This window comes from Oratosquilla oratoria, chromosome 27 (assembly GCF_046742065.1).
Source record: "Oratosquilla oratoria isolate Oo_2021 chromosome 27, ASM4674206v1, whole genome shotgun sequence".
Lineage (NCBI taxonomy): Eukaryota > Metazoa > Arthropoda > Malacostraca > Stomatopoda > Squillidae > Oratosquilla > Oratosquilla oratoria.
In genome coordinates, this window is record NC_134803.1 from 15,920,363 (window position 1) to 15,941,642 (window position 21,280).

The following is a 21,280-nucleotide window of genomic DNA, read 5'->3' on the forward strand; positions in this document are numbered from 1 at the left end:
TAGCCTAGTAACCCCTATCATACTTCTCAGACATTTCATCTCAAACACATTCAAACTCCTTCTCTCTTATGTTCCATGTTTCTGCCCCATACAGTGCTGTTGGCACAATCACTCCTTCAAGGAAATATAGAATACACAGAAGATTTAGAGATGGCTGAAGTCATGAACAACCACTTTAAATCTGTCTTCACCAGAGAGAAAATACAAAATTGGGACGTAGATAATAACAAGCAATCTCCCCACATGAGTGAGTTCACAATATCACAAAAAGAAATATCAGAACATCTATCAAAACTGGACGTCAGAAAATCACATGGCCCAGATGGTATTGCAAATTGGATTCTAAAGGAATGCAAAGAAGAACTAACAGACAAAATACACATCATAATAAATAGCACACTCTAAGAAGGAAAGATACCTAATGACTGGAAAAATGCTAACACTGTACCAATATATAAAGGAGGAAACAAGGAAGAACCCACCAACTATTGGCCAGTATCACTAACAAGCACTATAGCCAAAATTTGTGAGAAAATCATCAAGAATAGATGGGTAAAACATCTGGAAGACAACAACATATTAAACCCAAGACAATTCGGGTTCAGACAAGGAAGATCATGCACCACAAACTTAATATGCTTCTACTCAAGGCTAATAGACATAGTGCAAGAAAGAAATGGATGGGCTGATTGTGCATTCCTAGACTTGCAAAAAGCATTTGACAAAGTACCACACAGAAAACTACTAAAAAAAACTGGAACACATACGAGGAATACAAGGGAATCTACTAAAATGGATGGAGGACTTCCTGACTGGTAGAAAAATGAGAGTAGTGCTCAGAGAAAAATATTCAGATTGGAAAGAGGTGATCAGTGGAGTACCGCAAGGATCTGTACTGGCACCAATAATGTTTGCTATCTATATGAATGACATGGACAAGGACACAAACTGTTACATGAGCTTCTTTGCTGACGACGCCAAACTGTTAAGGAAAGTAGAAACTGATAAGGACTGTGAAGCACTGCAAGAAGACCTGAATAGGGTATGGAACTGGAGTCAGAAATGGGAAGTGGACTTTAATACTAAGAAGTGTAGCATAATGGAGTTTGGAAAAAGCAAAAACAGAATATCAGGAAAATATACAATTGGAACCAAAGAAGTAAAGAAAGTAGGATCCGAAAAAGATTTGGGAGTAATTATCACAAACGACTAGTCCTATGATAAACAGATTAACAAAATTGTCGGGGAGACTTACAACTTGCTAAGATCAATAAAAGTGGCATTTGCATACTTGGACGAAGACATGATAAAGAAAATATTGGTTACAATGATAAGGCCTAGACTAGAGTATGTGGCAACATTGTGGTCCCCCAGTACCAAAAAGAATATAAAGAAAATAGAAAGAATCCAAAGAGCAGCTACAAAATTGGCGCCTACACTTGCAAACCTATCATACGAAGAAAGATTGGCTAAACTGGAGTTACCGACACTGGAGCAAAGAAGAGAGACAGGTGACCTATTGACCATCTACAGAATCATGAAGGGCATAGAGATACTTGATAGAGAGGACTTACTTTACTGAGACAAGAGAAACACAAGAGGACATGGAAAGAAAATAAAAAAAACATAGCTATAGAAGAGAACTGAAGAAAAACAGTTTTCCACATAGAGCTTTGGACACTTGGAACAAACTGGATGATGAAATAGTATGCGCAAAAACCATTCATGAGTTTAAAAGCAAACTAGACACTGCGAGATACAATGGCAGGACACCACGAGCATAGCTCCCCTTCCCGCAAAATACAACTAGGTAAATATAACCTCTTCTTGGCATCTATTCCCATATGTCTATTTCTCATTAACTTTTTTATCCACCAAGGCATTTACTCGCTTTTCTCAATCTACATTCTTCCTCCACCCCCCCACACCTCCCTTTCCTGCCACATTCACACCAAAAGTATCTAAAACTATCCACTTCCTCCAGTCTTTCACCCTTAATGCTCACTTCCAGCCTGCTGTCACTCTCTCCCCTCATACATGTCATCACCTTACTTTTGCCCACATTTATCTTTAGCTTCCTTCTTTCACACACCTCAAACTCTGTCACTAACTTCCTCAATCCTTCCTCTGATCCTGCTACAAGCATAGTGTCATCAGCAAACACCAACTGGCTCACCTCCCATCTCTAACCCCTGACCCACTACCCTTGCATTCACCTCTCTCACCACCCTATCCATGTAAAGATTGAACAGCCAGGGCGACATAACACATCCCTGACGAAGTCCCACCTTTACCTCAAACCATTCACTCTCTCCATTTCTAATCCCAACACAAGCTCTACTACTCTCATAAAAACTCTTGACTGCTCTTAACAGCTTTCCTCCTATCCCATATATCTGCAGTACCTCCCACAGTGCCTTCCTGTCTACCCTGTCATAAGCCTTTTCCAGATCCATAAAACCCTAAAAAATATCCTTACCTTTTCCTATAGCTTTCTCACATATATCTGTCTTACCACAAAGATCTGATCTACACATCCCCTACCTGTCCTAAAACCACACTGTTCCTCACCAATTACTCCCTCTGTTCCTGTCCTAATCCTCTCAATCAAGATCCCCCCATAAGCCTTCCCAACTACACTCAAAAAGCTGATCCCTCTGAAACTACTACTCACACTTGTCCCCCGTTCCCTTGTAAAGCAGAACTATACAGGCACTCCTCCAGTCCTCCAGTACTCTACCCTCTCTTAAACAAACATTAAATAACTTCAACAGCCAGTCCAACAAAAATGTACCTCCTTTCTTCAGACATTCTGCATGGCATCCATCCAGACCAGGTTGCTTACCTGCTCTCATCATCTTAACAGCTGCTTTCACTTCATCCTTCACTATTTCTCCTTCATTTTCCTCGCTCATCACTCTCATTTCCTTAGTGTTTCCCACTGCAACTACTTTTCTCTCCCTATCCTCCTTCATATTTAGCAACTCCCTAAAATACTCTGTCCACCTTCCTCTCACTGCCTTCTCTTCCATTATCATTTCTCCTTCATATTTAGCATCTCCCTAAAATACTCTGCCCACCTTCCTCTCAATGCCTTCTCTTCCATTATCAATTCTCCATCTGCACCTTTTACTTTTTCTTCTCCACTTGATTTGCCACCTCTTCCTCTTATAACTTCCTTCCAAAACATCTTTTTATTACTTTCACAAATTTCTGTCATACTCTTACCCCATTTCACATCTACCGTACTTTCCTCTTTGCATCCTTTATCTTATGCTTAGCTTACCTTCTCTTTACTTTGTACCTCTCATACAATTCCCTCATCCTAATTTGTAGCCAATCTATGAATGCCTGCTTCTTCCCTTCTACACCCTTCTTTGCTTCCTCATCCCACCACTCACTAACCTTCCTTCTATTTCCTCCTGCCTTCCTTGTTCCACACACCATCTTGACACACCTTATGACTCCTTCCTTGAACCATCCCCATTCCTCCTCCACTCCCAGTTGTACTCCATCTTTACTCCCTCCCACTCCTCAGCTTCTTCTTATACTCATTCTCCTTTTTTTTTTTCTCATCTAAGCAGTTCACTAAATACCTCCCTACATTCTGCCCTTTTCCTCTTTCTCCACCTATTCTCTACTCTCAATTAACTTCCACCAGAAAATGATCTGATATTCCCCCACTCTCTCCCCTTAGAATATGTACATCCATAACTCTTCCTACAATACTCTTGGTCACCACTATATAGTCCATTAACGCTCTATCTACCACCCTTCCACCCACCACCCTCTCCCATGTGTACTTATACTTGACTTTCTTCCTAAACACTGTATTTGCTATCATCAACTCTCTTTCAAGACACATCTCCACCATCAATTCTCCACTATGATTTTTACCTGGAACTCCATACTTCCCAATCACTCAATCTATTGGTTCATTTCCTACCCTAGCATTAAGGTCTCCCAATACAACTACATTGACATTTCTTCCTAATTCCTCTATGCCCTCGTTTATATCTACCCAAAAAGCCTCCCTTTCCTCTACGCTCTTCTCACTACCAGGCCCAAACGCACTTACAAAAACTCCCTTCCCAGCTTCACCTTCATCCACATCAACCTTGATGAAACCTCCTTCCACTCTACTACACACTTATCTCTTCACTTACTAGTATAGCCACCCTTTCTCTCCCTTGTCCTCTCTTCACTCCTGAGAACCTCTCAACTACACTCCCAAACTCACACTCGCCCTTCCCTTTCATTTTAGTTTCACTCAAAGCCAGCACATCCATCTTCTCACAAACATACTGCCTATCTCTTCCCTTTTACTCTCACCTGTACCACATCCACGCATATTAAAAAACCAAAACCTTAGGGTGCTGGTTGGAAAACTCCCAGACCCTCTTATGCCTTTACTTTTTTTAGGAATGTCCTCTTTTGGGGCTACAGGTAGCAGGACTCCTAATCCCATCCCCCGTTCCATTTTTTGTCAAATTTTACGACTGAAGTGGAAAAACTTGGTGGTATCATTCTCTTCCCCCACCATAGGGTAGGCAAAAACAGGAAATGAATATTCAGAGAAATGGTACAGGACAGGTACAGGACAGATGGGCAAACTGTGCTTTCCTGGACTTACAAAAGGCATTTGATTAAGTACATATACCAAAGGCTTTTTCCCCCTTACAAGGGAGGTAGCCAAAAAGAAAAAGGCATAGAAACCACTCCCACCCATTCCACACCTAATACACTACACTCCACTCCCCTCCACCCTCTACCCTCCCTCTTATCTTGGCAACTTCTGGATGATGGGTCATCCCTGCATCTTGTCCACTGTTCTGGGTCAGAAGCAGTGTCACAAGACACAACACATCCATAGCAAGGCCGTTTCATTAAATCGGTGAACCCCCCTTCTCTGTCCCCTCATGCATAAAAGGAAAAGCCGGGGAGAAGTCCCTTCGGGCTGCATCAAATTTTTCTCACACATACTACCTCATCCCCCATCCCCCACCCATTCCACCTCATGCATCACAAAATCATCCATATACAACCATTCTCCATTCGCCCTTGTCTTCTTTCCTCTCCCGTCCTTCCTCAACAGACATTCCCCTCTTCCCCAAAGCCCCATTTACCCCATCTATCCATCTCTTCCTAGGTTGCCCCCTCATGTTCACTCTCTCCACATCTGCCTTCCATACCTCTTTTACTAATCTTTCTTCACTCATTCTTTCCATGTTTCCAAACTATCCCAATACTCTTTCATCAACCCTATCTCCCACCTTCCTTACCATCCCCATTCTCCTCACCTCCTCATTTCTCTATCCAGCCTAGTAACCCCTATCATACTTCTCAGACACCTCATCTCAAACACATTCAAACTCCTTCTCTCTTTCTCTCTTATGTTCCATGTTTCTGCCCCATACAGTGCTGTTGGCACAATCACTCCTTCATACAATCTCCTCTTAGCATCCATTCCCAAATGTCTCTTTCTCATTACACTTTTTAATCCACCAAGACATTTACTCGCTTCTCTCAATCTACATTCTACCTCCCCCTCCACTCCTACCTTTCCTGCCACATTCACACCCAAGTATCTAAACCTATCCACCTCCTCCAGACTCTCTCCCTAAATTCTCACTTCCAGTCTGTGGCCTCTCTCACCCCTTGTATATCTCATCACCCCACCTCTACCCACACCCGTCCTCAACTTCCTTCCCTCACACACTCTCCCAAACTCCATTACTAACCTCCTCAATCCCTCCCCCAATCCTGCTACAAGTGCAGTGTCATCTGCAATCCAACAGCTGGCTCACCTCCCACTCCTCTCCATCCTCTTCAACCACCTCCAATCCCTGACCGACCACCCTTGCAGCTGCCTCTTGCACCACACCATCCATGCAAAAGTTGAACAGCCAGGGTGACAAAACACATCCCTGACGAACCCACCTTCACCTCGAACCACTCACTCTCTCCATTTCTAACCCTGACACACGCTCTACCACTCTCATAAAAACCCTTGACAGCTCCTAAAAGCTTTCCTCCCATCCTGCATATTTGCAAAAACCCCCACAGTGCCTTCCTTGATAAAGTACCACACAAAAAAACTATTAAGAAAACTCAAAACAACAGAAGACATACAAGGAAAATTATCTAAATGGATTGAAGATTTCTTGCATGGAAGAAAAATGAAAGTGGTGCTCAGAGATAAAAATTCTACTTGGGAACAAATGATATGTGGAGTCCCACAGGGCTCAGTACTGACTCCGATAGTGTTTGCTATATATGTAAATGACATGGATAAAGATGTAGAATGTTATATGAACTTCTTTGCAGATGATGCAAAACTACTAAAGAAAGTACAGAAAAAGATTGTGAATCACTACAGAGAGATCTGAAGAAGGTCTGAGAATGGAGTCAGAAATAGGAAGTGAACTTCAACATTAAGAAATGTAGTATAATGGAATTTGGAAAAAGTAAAAAATGACCATCAGGACAATATAAAAAAGGTGCAAAGGAAGTAAAGAAAGTTGGTTTCAAAAAGGACTGGGAGTAATTATCACCAAAGACATGTCCCCAGACAAGCAGATAAACAAAATAGTCAGGGAAACCTTCAATTTGTTAAGATCAATGAAGGTGGGTTTTAATTACTTGGATGAGGAAAAGGTAAAGAAAATAACAGTCACACTGATAAAACCAAGATTGGAGTATGCTGCAACACTATGGACACCCAGTACAAAAAAGAATATAAGGAAAATAGAAAGAATCCAAACAGCAATGACATAGATGGCCCTCTGAAACTACTACACTTATATGTCCCCTTTTCCAGCAGAAGTATACAGGCACTTCTCCAGTTCTCCAGTACTCTATCCATTAGACACACATTAAACACACTCACTACTTCATAATATAAACACATAAAATGCTACAAAAGAATACTTACTGTTACTAGTCCCTTGCCACCTCTTGCAAAAGCTTCAATACCATCAGTTGGTTTACGAATCTTATCTTCTCTTCGTTTTCTCTGGTAGTCATCATCAAGTGTTAAAGCTGCAACTCCTTGGCCTGCAGTGAAAGGTATTTGCATTATCTCATAATGTAATAAATATCTGAAAACAACTGTGTTCTTAAAAGTTAACTTAATGGCTTACTGGCTTTGGTAAATCTTATACCTTTTATGAAATGCTTTTCTATTAATCAATCAGTATAGACCAGGGGCAATGGACTGAAATACTTTTCTGGTTTTTCCACAATGCAAAGAGGAGAGCAGATGTGAAATGGGGTAGGAGTATGACAGAAAATTTTGAAAGTAATAAAAAGATGTTTTGGAAAGAAATTAAGAGAGGAAGAGGAGGCAAATCAAGTAGAGAAGAAAAGGTAAAAGGTGCAGATGGAGAGATGATAATGGAGGAGAAGGCAGTAAAGGGAAGATGGGCAGAGTATTTTAGGGAGTTGCTAAATGTGAAGGAGGATAGGGAAGGAAAGATAGCTGCAGTGGGAAATGCGAAGAAAATGAGAGTGATGAGTGAGGAGAATGGAGGAGAAATAAGGAAGGATGAAGTGAAGGCAGTTGCTAAGATAATGAAAGTAGGTAAGGTACCTGGTCTGGATGGATGCCATGAAGAATGTCTGAAAAAGGGAGGTACAGTGATGGTGGACTGGTTGGTGAGGTTATTTAATGTTTGCTGGAGAGAGGGTAGAGTGCCGGAGAACTGGAGGAAGGCCTGTATAGTTCCTCTTTACAAGGGAAAAGGGGACAAATGTGAATGTAGTAGTTTCAGAGGGATTAGCTTGTTAAGTGTAGTTGGGAAGGCTTATGGGAGGATCTTGATTGAGAGGATTAGGAGAGGAACAGAAGGAGTAATTGGTGAGGAACAGTGTGGATTTAGGACAGGTAGAGATTGTGTAGATCAGATCTTTGTGGTAAGACAGATATGTGAGAAAGCTATAGGAAAGGGGAAGGATGTTTTTGGGGCTTTTATGGAACTGGAAAAGGCTTATGATAGGGTAGACAGAAAGGCACTGTGGGAGGTTATGCAGATATACGGGATAGGAGGAAAGCTTCTGGGAGCTCTCAAGAGTTTTTATGATAGTAGAGCTTGTGTCAGGATTGGAAATGGAGAGAGTGAGTGGTTTGAGGTAAAGGTGGGACTTCATCAAGGATGCGTTATGTCGCCCTGGCTGTTCAACTTATACATGGATGGGGTGGTGCGAGAGGTAAATGCAAGGGTGATGGGTCAGGGATTGGAGATGGTTAAAGAAAATGGAGAAAGGTGGGAGGTGAGCCAGCTGTTGTTTGCGGACGACACTGCGCTTGTGGCAGGATTGGAGGAGGGATTTAGGAAGTTGGTGGCAGAGTTTGGGAGAGTATGTGATAGAAGAAAGCTAAAGATAAATGTGGGTAAAAGTAAGGTGATGAGATGTACAAGGGGTGAAAGTGGCAGTAGACTGGAGGTGAGCATTAAGGGAGAGCGACTGCAAGAAGTGGATAGTTTTAGATACTTGAGTGCAAATGTGGCAGGAAAAGGTATAGTGAAGGTGGAGGTAGAATGTAGATTGAGAGAAGCAAGTAAATGCCTTGATGGATTAAAGAGTGTAATGAGGAATAGACATTTGGGAATGGATACTAGGAGGAGACTGTATGAAGGAGTGATTGTGCCAACAACACTGTATGGGGCAGAAACATGGAACATAAGAGAAGAAGAGAGGAGTTTGAATGTGTTTGAGATGAGGTGTCTGAGAAGTATGATGGGGGTTACTAGGCTAGATAGAGTGAGAAATGAGGAGGTGAGGAGGAGAACAGGGGTGGAAAAGGAGTTGGGAGATAGGGTTGATGAAAGAATATTAGGATGGTTTGGACACATGGAAAGAATGAGTGAAGAAAGAATAGTAAAAGAGGTATGGAAGGCAGATGTGGAGGGAGTGAACACGAGGGGATGTCCTAGGATGAGGTGGATGGATGGGGTGAAGGGGGCTTTGTGGAAGAGGGGAATGTCTGTTGAGGAAGGACGGGAGAGGACAGAAGACAGGTGAATGGAGAATGGTTGTATATGGATGATGTTGTGATTGCATGAGGTGGAATGGACGGGGGGATGGGGGGTGAGGTAGTATGTGTGAGCAAATTTTGACGCAGCCCTAAGGGATTTCTCCCCGTCCTCTCCTTTTATGCAATGGGGGGACGGAGAGGGGGGGTCGCCGATTTAATGAAGCGGCCTTGCTGTGGATGTGCTGTGTCTTGCGACACTGCTTCTGACCCATGGCAGTGGACAAGGTGCAGGGATGACCCGTCATCCAGGAGGTGCTCAGATAAGAGGGAGGGTGGAGGGGTGTGGAGTGTATTCAGGGATGGAATGGGTGGAAATGATTTTATGCCTTTCCCTTTTTGGCTACCTCCCTTGTAAGGGGGAAAAAGCCTTGGTATATGTATGTAAGTTTTGAACCCATAAACTACAGCATACATCATATGATGAAGAGCATCTCACTGCAACTTACACCAAATGGCCCACTAGCTCTAAGTGACAAACTGCGCAACTTCAATACACCACCACACCAAAACTAAGAGAAATAATGAACTACTATTTGGTTTCCCTATAATTTCCCATACAATCTTTCACTTTATAACAGTAAAGATTATTTTTGAGAACTTTTTTAAGCCGATAATTACAAAATGCACTACTTCACTACACCACTATGCCTGAACTCTGGTAAATATATAATCAGAGCTGGGCATGTTACTGCCAGTCAGGGGTAGTGTGGTACCAAAAGATCTGGGGTGCATTTCTGTCAATGCATATTATATACATATATGTATATACAATGCATATATGTATACATATATATGTTTTGGTAATGCACTACCTGTCTGGCGGTAACACACTATCTGTCCAGTGGTAACACACTACCTGTCCAGAGGTAACATGCCCAGCTCTGTAAATAATGAACTAATATTTGGTTTTCCTAAACTTTTCTATGCAATCTTTCATTTTATAACAGTAAAAACTATTTTTGAGAACTTTATTTAATGCCAATAATTGCACACCAAAGGTATGACTGCCAGAAGCCTATTGCACAGTTTATGGGTTAAAGAGTCTGCTCTTGGTAATATCAGATATTTGATTCAACTGAGGGGTGTACCTTGAATTCAAGGCAGGTTTTCCTCACAAAAATCCAATTCACTCTACAGTTCACCTTTCAGTTGACAGATGACTACTCCCCTCTTCCTCCTCCTGCTAGCCAGTGACTTAAAAACAGACCTATGTTAATAGTATGATTACATAGGTGTTCCTAGTAGCATTTTTTTTTTCTAACCAATGAGGGGTGCACATATCTACTGTAAGTACACAAAAAAAAGCTAGACTTAGGTGCAATTTAGTTTTGCACTTCAACATAGATGTTTATGGTATGAGGGCTAACTTGAAAAAAAAATTAAGAAATGTCCTCAATAATCTCAAGTCAAAATAAATGCACAATACTGGGAACAATACTGGGAACAGCACTGAAGACAGGAAGAGGGCAATTTGGGTAAGAAAACAGACTGAAGTGAAAGATATTGTGGAAAAATAAAGGAGAAGAAATTAAACTGGACAGGTCAGGTAGCCAGAACAGAGGATGCAAGATGGAGCAAGTGTGTAATTGGATGCTGTGAGATATGAACTACAGAAGTAAAAGACAAGGCAGGAGAGGGAGATAAAATACTGAGAATTTTGCAGGCATGACATAAATAAAATCAGAATTCTTCATTCACCAATGAACTCCAAAAGACTGACTGGTTGACTGGTTGAAATACATCACTGACAACAATCATCCTTGAAAGATGTATGGGAGGGGCTGAGGACCACAACTGGTTAATAGGGGACTGCAGGTTACCATTCAATGAATCAAACAATCAATTGATCATTGCCTTGAGTTACACTACATTGAAAACCTGCAGCTCTACAGCTGCTGGCAATGGCCCTTATAACCTACCACAGATCTCTCTGGGAATATATTATAGACTGTTGTCTGTGTTGTATCAGTGTAGGATTGTTTCAATGTCACTGGCTCAGAGTTATGAGGAGAGGAGAGCAGTCACTAGTTGTCAGGTCTCCATGTGTAAAAAAGTGCAAGAAATACAGCTGAAATTGATATGGTGAGATCTTGGGTCCACTCTGGACACTGAGTGTCTGCCCCTCAGGTCTACAACCCTTGATGGAGGTAAAATGATTGATGAGTTTTGAAAATGAGCAGCTTTGCTGTCCATCTTGGAGGACCAACATGTGCAACAGTTACCGTCTTGAGGCAACAATTTTTATTACTCTTTGGCTGGATGAAATAATTCAATATTAGCCAGTGCAAAATCAAGCATTAAAATATCAACACTGAGTAGGCCTGGCCTTAGAATCAAATGGTCCAAGATGCAACCACCAACAGAGGACACAGATCAGCCCAATCTACAATGCTCTACACTTACAGTGCTTGACAAGGAAGTACAAACAGTAAGCAAGAATGAGTGATGAGGAGAATGAATAAGTCATAAATCAATAAACAAAAGTTCACTTCGTACCTCTAATACTTTGATGGGTGGCCTTTACATGCAATGATCTCACGAAGGCTGTTTGGAATGGAAGTGGCGTACTTGGCAAGATGTGCAGGGGTTATACTAGCCCAGGATTGGTGAATGGCTGCCTCGAGCTTGGGCACAGAGCTTGTATCTTTACCCTACAGGTCTTGTTTAATGTGGTTCCACAGGTTTTCTATTGGGTTTATGTCAGGACTATTGCCTGGCCAGTCTGCTATGTAAGGTATATGACAGTCTTTAAGCCACTGAGTAACACTATGAGCAATGTGGGCTGGGCGTGATCTTGTTGAAAGATGTTAGCACCTGAGCTATTAAAAGAATCCTCCAGGTGGTCATTTAAGAGTTCATAATAAACATATTGGTTCACTTTTATATTTTTCGGTAGTACAACAAGGCTCCCAAGTCCTCTTCCACTAAAACTTCCCCATACCATGAGAGAATCAGGGTGTTTCACTGTTTGTTGAACATACCGGGGGTCAAGAGGGTCGCTATCCACACACCAATACATGTTTCCACCCTTAATGCCAGTCACAGTAAAGGTGGACTCATCGGTCCAGAGAATATCCAGCCACTTGTCATCATCCCACTGAAGATATTTCTTGCAAAACTCGACCCTATGGCGCCTCTGGTTAAGAGTGAGAAGAGGCTTCTTCACTGGGCAGTGGCTTCTGTACCCAAGATCGTGAATGTGGCAGCTAACTGTTCACACACTAACCTCCCCAAAGAGTCCTGGGTTACTTACTTTTATTTTTCTGGCAGTAACACGTGGATTATGCTCTGTCTCTTGATAACATTAGTAGCATGAGGGGATGTCTTTTTGAGGTACTTTTTCCTTGGTTTGTAACCAGGTGTGTCACAGCCACCTTCCTTCTTAAAAATGGCAACCCATTTGCACAAAGATTTCTTGCCCATATTAAGGCTAGAAAGCACCTCTGTCTGCAAAAAACACTGACCGCTTAGGTGGTGTTACCAGAACATACATGGAAAAAAAACCTCCCCACGAAGGCTAAGAGGCAACTGAGGGATGATTAATAGCATGCATCATAAACCCTACCCTTAGGTCAGCCCACTTGTCCGTTAACACTTCCTTGTCCATATCATTTACCCCCCTGGAGGATTCTTTTAATAGCTCAGGTGCTAACATCTTTCGACAAGATCACGCCCCAGCCCACACTGCTCGTAGTGTTACTCAGTGGCTTAAAGACTGTCATATACCTTACATAGCAGACTGGCCAGGCAATAGTCCTGACATAAACCCAATAGAAAACCTGAGGAACCACATTAAACAAGGCCTGCAGGGTAAAGATACGAGCTCTGTGCCCAAGTTCAAGGCAGCCATTCGCCAATCCTGGGCTAGTATAACCCCTGCACATCTTGCCAAGTACGCCACTTCCATTCCAAACAGCCTTCGTGAGATCATTGCACGTAAAGGCCACCCATCACTCATTCTCGCTAACCGTTCGTACTTCCTTGTCAAGCACTGTACAATCCCTAGACAACATAGTATTCCTTCCTTGAATGACTTATGAGCCCATCAGGTGGTTGTAGTTAGTTACCTGGGAGCCATGGGTCTCCTGGAAGAGAGACCTGGGGCAAAAGATTGACTGAAAAAACTAAAAAGGGAGCTTGAAGTGATTATATTTGAATCTGCTTCATTTTGATTTCATCCCCACATATGAAACATGCATCACCTTGCCTTTTGTATCGTTGTCAAACTAAAATTTTGACTTTTAGATTTTCACAAGAAACTAATCACCACTCCCAAAGCCAAAGATTTTCAATAGATTAAAAACATAATTTCTCATTGGCAGTTGAAAGATATATTAGACAAATGACAGGTGCCTGCACGTGTTGGTCCTATACGATGAACAATGATGCTGCCTATTTTCAAAACCTAACGACCCTGTCACCATCATCAAGAGGTGCAGCCCTGAGAGGCCGATGCCGAGTCTCCAGATGGGGCCAAAGATCTTTCTCTTCTCTATCAATTTCAACTATATTTCATAGACTTTTTCACAAGTCCCCAGACAAGCATATAAACAAAATAGTCGGAGAAACCTACAATTTACTAAGATCAATAAAGATGGGTTTTAACTACTTGGATGAATTAATGGTAAAAAAAATTAGTCACATTGATAAGACCAAGACTAGAGTACACTCAGACAGTATGGACACCCAGTACAAAAAAGAATATAGGGAAATTAGAATAAATCCAAAGAGCAACAACAAAGATGGCACCATCACTTTCAAAATTGACATACAAACAAAGATTGTCTAAACTGGAACTACCAACCCTGGAACAAAGAAGAGAAAGTGGAGATCTATTGGCTATTTACAGAATCATGAAAGGCATGGAAGTCCTTGACAGAGAAGACTTATTAAAGTGGGATAAAAGAAAAACAAGGGGACATGGAAAGAAACTCAAAAAGGATAGTTATAGAAGAGATCTGAAAAAAAGAAGTTTTCCACACAGAGTGGTGGATGTTTGTAACAAACTGGATGAAACAATAGTATGTGCAAACACCATACAAGAATTTAAGAACAAACTATATGTTGCAAGATACAGACAGGTCACTACAAGCATAGCTCCCCTTCCCGTACAATACATCTAGGAAAATACATGGGGAGCAAACAACCAGTATCTGCTCGTGTTGCTATCATATACAATATCCTACCTAGTGTCCCTGTGATCCTTGAAACAGCCCCTGCAGCTCCTCCAAGTGTTTTGCCGACAAAGCTACTCAGGCCATAGATCATTCCTTCAACGAATTCACCAGGACCTTCAATAGCTCCCTGGAACACAAGTATATGTTATTAAGAATAAGCATGAAAGAATCAATGTAGTTCTGTAGTTGTTAAAAAAAATTGCTGATGGTTTTCCCCACCTTGTGTAAGTAAATTATATTATCCTAAGACATGCAACATTAGCAGTCACAACTTCTAGGGATGAGGGAAAGGTAGACCCAATCTACTTGCTAACACCTTTTTTACCGAGATTTTTTTTTTTCTTACTATGACTTCCACAAGAAGATCTTGTCTTACTGTAATACTCAACTGCATATTCTACCACAGAGCCAAAAATGCTGCTATAAAGCATGGTGCATATGGCAAAGGAGAGAACCCTAGACCCCTTTACTTTCATCACATGCATCTCTGAACTCTTTCCTGTGTAAACCATATAAAGATTGCACTTTATCATTTTCCCAGCATTGCTCTTTGTTCAACCACAATACATCCTCACCTTTAACTTTTGTTTTATTCATAGCCAGGATGAGCAACTTACTCTTCTCCACCATTTGCACTAATTTCTTCTCATGCACACTGTTATACCCTTACACATTCATAAGGCCATTTCTCAGGATCAGTAATGATTTGGTAACTGGTTAAGTTCCCAAAAAGTTAACCTATGCCTTTCTCTTAATGACTATTTGGGAGGTGAGGCTGATTGCTTGATACACATCTTTTTAGTGTGCTTCTAATGACACATGGGTAGTATTTCCACTGACTTATCTGGTGGCTGCTGCCAGTTACCTGGGAGCCATGGGTCTTATGCAAAATATGGGGCACAAATTGAATGAATTACTTCCCTTCTTTACTTTATAATTTACCTCCCTCTCCACTCCTCAATTTATTGCCACATGCAATCTCTACTTTCTTCAGTCCCTCACCCTTCAAATTCACATCCAACCCTAACACCTGTATCACTCTTTGTACATCTCATCACCTTGCTTTTGCCTACATCTACTTTCAGCTTTCTTCTCTCACATTCTTTTCAAACTCCACCACTAACTAGTTCAGTCTCACCTCTAGAGGCTGTTGCCTGTTATCTAAAAACTGCATATCTTCTGTAAGAGACCGCAAGGGATTGATTAACCTCTCTACTGGCTCAGCTACCAAACCAGTCATACATAATTCACTGGCTCACTTCCCACTTCTCTCCACTCTCACTCACAAACTCTATACCTCTGCCTAGTGCTTCAATCATATCTTTTTGAACATCCATGGTGATACTACACAACCTTGATACAGCCCCACCTTCACTGTTTTAATTCCTGACCCTCACACAAGTTCCATTACTCATGTAAAATCTTTAAAGCATCAACAGACTTTACCCTATCCAATACACCCACCCCAAACCCCACAATGCCACTATGTATACCCTGTTGTGTGCCATGAAAGCCCAAAATACATCCTTACCCTTTGCCAGATTAGTTTTATAGCAAATGATTCATCTATGTACCCTCTTCCTCTCCTAAACCCACACTACTCTCCTCTAATCACTTCCTCAGTTTCCTTCATAATCCTCTTAATTAATATCCTCCCATATATCTTATACATGTAACAGTGACCCCTCTTAAACTACCATATTTATGTATTTCACCTTTGCTCTTGTATAGTAGAACTACACATGCACTCTAATCCACCATTACATAAGACATACATAAAACATGACAGCTTTCTCACCCAGATGCCTTTCCAGCTTTTAGGTTTTTCAGTACTCTTTGCACTTCTTTTGCTATCTATGCAGGAAAGGCTATTTCACCCCAATATGGGAAGTAGCCATCCAATTTACACAATCCTTGACAATCCAACACCCAATTTTTTTCATTTTTATCTTAGCCTATTGTGAGTGAAGTGCTATCCTTATGAACTGGCTGGGTTACAAACAATGCATGGAAACAAAACATCAACAAAAAACAAAAAGTGAACATTATAAAGTTATATGGATAAAAAGAGACATGAATAATGAGGAAAGAGAGTTAAGACACTAAGAAACGAAGCTAAAAAAAAAAAAAAAAAAAAAAGACAGAAAATGAAGTTCTATTGGAGAGTATTAGACACGAGACTGGGAAAATGGCATATTCAAGAAAAAGAAACAAAAGGAACAGAGAACGAGATGGAGAGAACAGAAAATTAAAAGTGGCTTACACTAATATAGATGGATTAATCTCAGGATTACTTGAACTAAATGATTACCTGTCAGAAGAAAAACCAGACATATTGGGAATTGTGGAGACAAAATTAAGGGGTCCATTATTACCAGAGTTGGACATGGATTATATAATCACTAGCTTAGAAACAGAGAGGAGAAACAGGGTAGAGCAATCAAGCTCTTGGCTTAGAAAAACTTAATGTGACCAAAATTACAAAAGGAGAGAACAGGGTGGTGATGATCTCAATATGAGTGGAAGATAGTGACATTAAAGTAGAAAGTTAGTGGTGATTTATGTGCCCCCATAAACAGGGTCTTGGAGAAAGATTATTCTAAAATGTTAGAAGATACAAGGCTTTCATTAAATGAGATGCTGAAGGATGTAGAATATGTGGTACTTATAGGTCATTTTACCAACAAAGAAATCTGTTCGGAAGAGATGAATATGAAAGGTGGAGAGGATCTTTGGGGAATTGTATTACTTGACATTACTATAGAACATACAATGACACAATGGGTAAAAGACATACATATACCAAAGGCTTTTCCCCCTACACAGGGGGTAGCCAAAAAGAAAAAGGCATGGAAACCACTCCTACCCATTCCATTTCCTATATATTCCACACCCCTCCACCCTCCTCCCTCCCTCTTATCTTGGCACTTCCTGGATGGTGGGTCATCCCTGCATCCTGTCCACTGCCCTGGGTCAGAAGCAGTGTCGCAAGACACAGCACATCCACAGCAAGGCCACTTCATAATTTTGGCGACCCCCCCTCTCCGCCCCTCATGCAGAAAAGGAGAAGACGGGGAGAAATCCCTTCGGGCTGCGTCAATTTTTTTCTCATACATACTTCCTCACCCCCCCATCCCCCACCCACTCCCCCTCATACATCACAGCATCATCTATACACAACCCCTCTCCATTCACCCCTATCTTCTGTCCTCTCCCATCCTTCCTCAACAGACATTCCTCTCTTTTGTAATGCCCCTTTCACCCCATCCATCCATCTTGTCCTAAGATGCCCCCTCATATTCACTCCTTCCACCTCTGCCTTCCACACTTCTTTTACTAATCTTTCTTCACTCAATCTTTCCATGTGTCCAAAGCATCCTAATACTCTTTCATCAACCCTATCTCCCAGTTCCCTTTCCACCCCTATTCTCCTCCTCACCTCCTCATTTCTCACTCTAGCCTAGTAACCCCCATCATACTTCTCAGACACCTCATCTCAAACACATTCAAACTCCATGTCTCTTCCTCTCTCATGTTCCATGTTTCTGCCCCATACAATGCTGTTGGTACAATCACTCCTCTTAGCATCCATTCCCAGATGTCTATTTCTCATTACACTTTTCAACCCACCAAGGCATTTACTCGCTTCTCTCAATCTACATTCTACCTCCACCCCCACTCCTCCCTTTCCTGCCACATTCGCACCCAAGTATCTAAAACTATCCACTTCCTCCAGTCTGTCACCCTTAACCTCTTCACTCCAGGGCACATCGCACGTCTGGCAGCATTAGCTGCCCGACGTGCAATGTTGCGTCATAATAATCGCATTATAAAAAATAAAGTCAGTGCTCAATCGTTTGTTGTTGTTGTTGTTGTCGTTCCCTAGACTGTCTGTCCGAGCAGTCCCGTCTCCCCAAGGAATGCTACAGCCGAAACTGGGTTGTCCCACAAATCCTTTATAGAGTGTATGTTGTGTTGTTTGCGTGCATGATTGTGTATAATACAGTCTTCCATTATGTGTTGTATGGTATGGGGTGAAGTGTTACATCCTGGGCAGCTGTTAACAATGCGGTCATCCAGCCTCTTCTGGTAGCTTAGAAGTGCTGGGTCAATCGTTTGTTCTCTTTCACCCATGAATTTTGATAACCATAGAAAATATGATGAAGCCAGTTTAGAGAGAATGGAGGTTACATAGGTACGACTACAATAAATATAATCAAGATGCCGACATCAGCATCACCGCATACTCACTTGCTCCTCATGCCGCCTACATAGGCGTCACCGTATGGAAGTGGTTAATGCTCACTTCCAGCCTGCTGTCACTCTCTCCCCTTGTATATCTTATCACCTTACTTTTACCCACATTTATCTTCAGCTTCCTTCTTTCACACCTTCTCAAACTCTGTCACTAACTTCCTCAATCCCTCCTCTGATCCTGCTACAAGCGCAGTGTCGTCAGCGAACACCAACTGGCTCACCTCCCACTTTCCTCTATTTTATTTAATCATTTCCAACCCCTGACCCACTACCCTTGCATTCACCTCTCGCACCACCCCATCCATGTAAAGATTGAACAGCCAGGGCGACATAACACATCCCTGACGAAGTCCCACCTTTACCTCAAACCATTCACTCTCTCCATTTCTAATTCCAACACAAGCTCTACTACTCTCGTAAAAACTCTTGACTGCTCTTGACAGATTTCCTCCTATCCCATATATCTGCAGTACCTCCCACAGTGCCTTCCTGTCTACCCTGTCATAAGCCTTTTCCAGATCCATAAAACCCCAAAAAATATCCTTACCTTTTCCTATAGCTTTCTCACATATCTGTCTTACCACAAAGATCTGATCTACACATCCCCTACCTGTCCTAAAACCACACTGTTCCTCACCAATTACTCCCTCTGTTCCTGTCCTAATCCTCTCAATCAAGATCCCCCCATAAGCCTTCCCAACTACACTCAAAAAGCTGATCCCTCTGAAACTACTACACTCACACTACATAACACATCCCTGACAAAGTCCCACCTTTACCTCAAACCATTCACTCTCTCCATTTCTAATCCTAACACAAGCTCTACTACTCTCGTAAAAACTCTTGACTGCTCCTAGAAGCTTTCCTCCTATCCCATATATCTGCAGTACCTCCCACAGTGCCTTCCTATCTACCCTGTCATAAGCCTTTTCCAGATCCATAAAAACCCAAAAAACTTCCTTCCCCTTTCCTATAGCTTTCTCACATATCTGTCTTACCATAACAATCTGATATACACAACAAAGGATTACAAAGGATTACAAAGGCGGAGCATGCCGACAGGAGACCTTTTGATCCATATCTAGGTCGGATGCAAAAAAAAAAAAAAAAGAAAGAAAAAAAAATCATAGTAATAACATAATAAATAAAAACTATAATAATGTAAATAACAAATAAAATACATAAATAAATGCATAGGTATAGTTAAAATGATAAACAAACAGGTAAATAGTAAATAATAAATTAACATATAACTAATAATAAATTAAAATCAGACAGACAAATGAAGCTTTGAACTGAACTACATTGTACTACCTGTGCAGGAAGTTTATTCCATTCATTAACTACACGGTTGGCAAAGTTGTTTCTACCTACTTCCAAATTGAATCTATTTCCAGATAGTTTGAGACCATTGTTTCTTGTCTGATTCTCATTCAATGTGAAAATTTTGTCACTTTTGATGTTGTCAATTCCCTTTAAAATCTTAAAGACCTGTATCAAGTCACCTCTGAGTCTACGCTTTTTTAGGGAAAACAGATTCATGTGCTTTAGTCGATTTTCGTATGATTTATTTTTGATATTTGGAATCAGTTTTGTGGCTCGCCGTTGTACTTTTTCCAGTCTGTCAATGTCTTTAATGAGATTCGGTGACCATACGGAAACAGCATATTCCAAATGTGGACGAACTAAGGATTTATATAGCTTGTTAATGAGTGATGGACTTTTGAAATCAAAAGATCGCGCAATCAGTCCCAGAATCTTATTTGCTTTCTCAGAGGCTGAAATATATTGCTTGGATGATTTGAGGTCGTTACTGATAATTACGCTGAGATCTTTTTCACTATCCACTTTTGTTAACGAATTTCCAAATAACTTGTAATCGTACTTACTGTTATTTTTACCTATGTGCATTACCTTGCATTTACTCGTGTTATATTTCATTAGCCACTTTTCAGACCATTGCTGTAATTGATCTAAATCTTCTTGAATATCTAATTGGTTTGAGTGATCATTTGCCACTCCGCACAGTTTTGTATCATCAGCAAATTTGGAAACAGTAGATTTTAGTCCATGGTCTATATCATTTATATATACTATGAATAGAAGTGGCCCAAGAACGGAACCCTGAGGAACTCCACTTGCAACACTTTTCCATCCAGAAGTTTTTCCATTTAAAACAACTCTCTGTTTTCGACCATTCAACCAATTACTAGTCCAACCTAATAGGCTACCACTTATTCCATGCAAAGCTAGTTTAGTAAGTAGTCTTTCGTGTGGGACGGTATCAAAAGCTTTTGCAAAGTCTAGATATATTAAATCTATATTGTTTCTTTTGTCATAATTCGAGATAACTGTGTTGTAGAATTCGAGTAAGTTAGTCACGCAAGAACGTTTTCGTCTGAAACCATGCTGGCTATCATTTATCAAACGATTACTTTCTAAATGATGTTCGATAGCATCTCTGATGATAGTTTCCATTATTTTTCCTACGATTGAAGTCAAACTTATAGGCCTATAGTTATTTGGTTTCTTTTTGTCACCTTTTTTGAATATGGGAGTAACGTTAGCTAGCTTCCATTCTCTTGGGACATCTCCAGATATGATGGATTTCTTGAAAATAATTTCTAATGGAACAACAATCTCATTTTTCATTTCCTTTAAGATTCTTGGATGCCAACCGTCAGGCCCTGGTGTTTTATTTACTTTGAGTTTGTCTATACACCTTTTAATTTTTTCTTTTGTTATATCTACCGTAGTGAGTAAGTTTAACCCAGACTTTTCACAGGTTTCAGTTTGGAATTCATTTTGA

At 41.0% G+C, this 21,280-nt stretch overlaps 1 protein-coding gene across 11 annotated transcripts in view; it reads right to left on the reverse strand.

Annotated features, from left to right (window-relative positions):
• The window catches only part of Vps13 (vacuolar protein sorting 13C), a 1,483,510-nt gene that overhangs the window by 97,555 nt on the left and 1,364,675 nt on the right, over positions 1–21,280 (reverse strand). For all 11 annotated transcript variants that reach the window (XM_076210284.1, XM_076210280.1, XM_076210283.1 and 8 more), the window contains 2 exons: positions 14,224–14,341; positions 6,935–7,056 (listed from right to left, as the gene is read on the reverse strand). In XM_076210284.1, the coding sequence (XP_076066399.1) occupies positions 6,935–7,056; positions 14,224–14,341 (240 nt within the window). The remainder of the gene's footprint in view (positions 1–6,934; positions 7,057–14,223; positions 14,342–21,280) is intronic.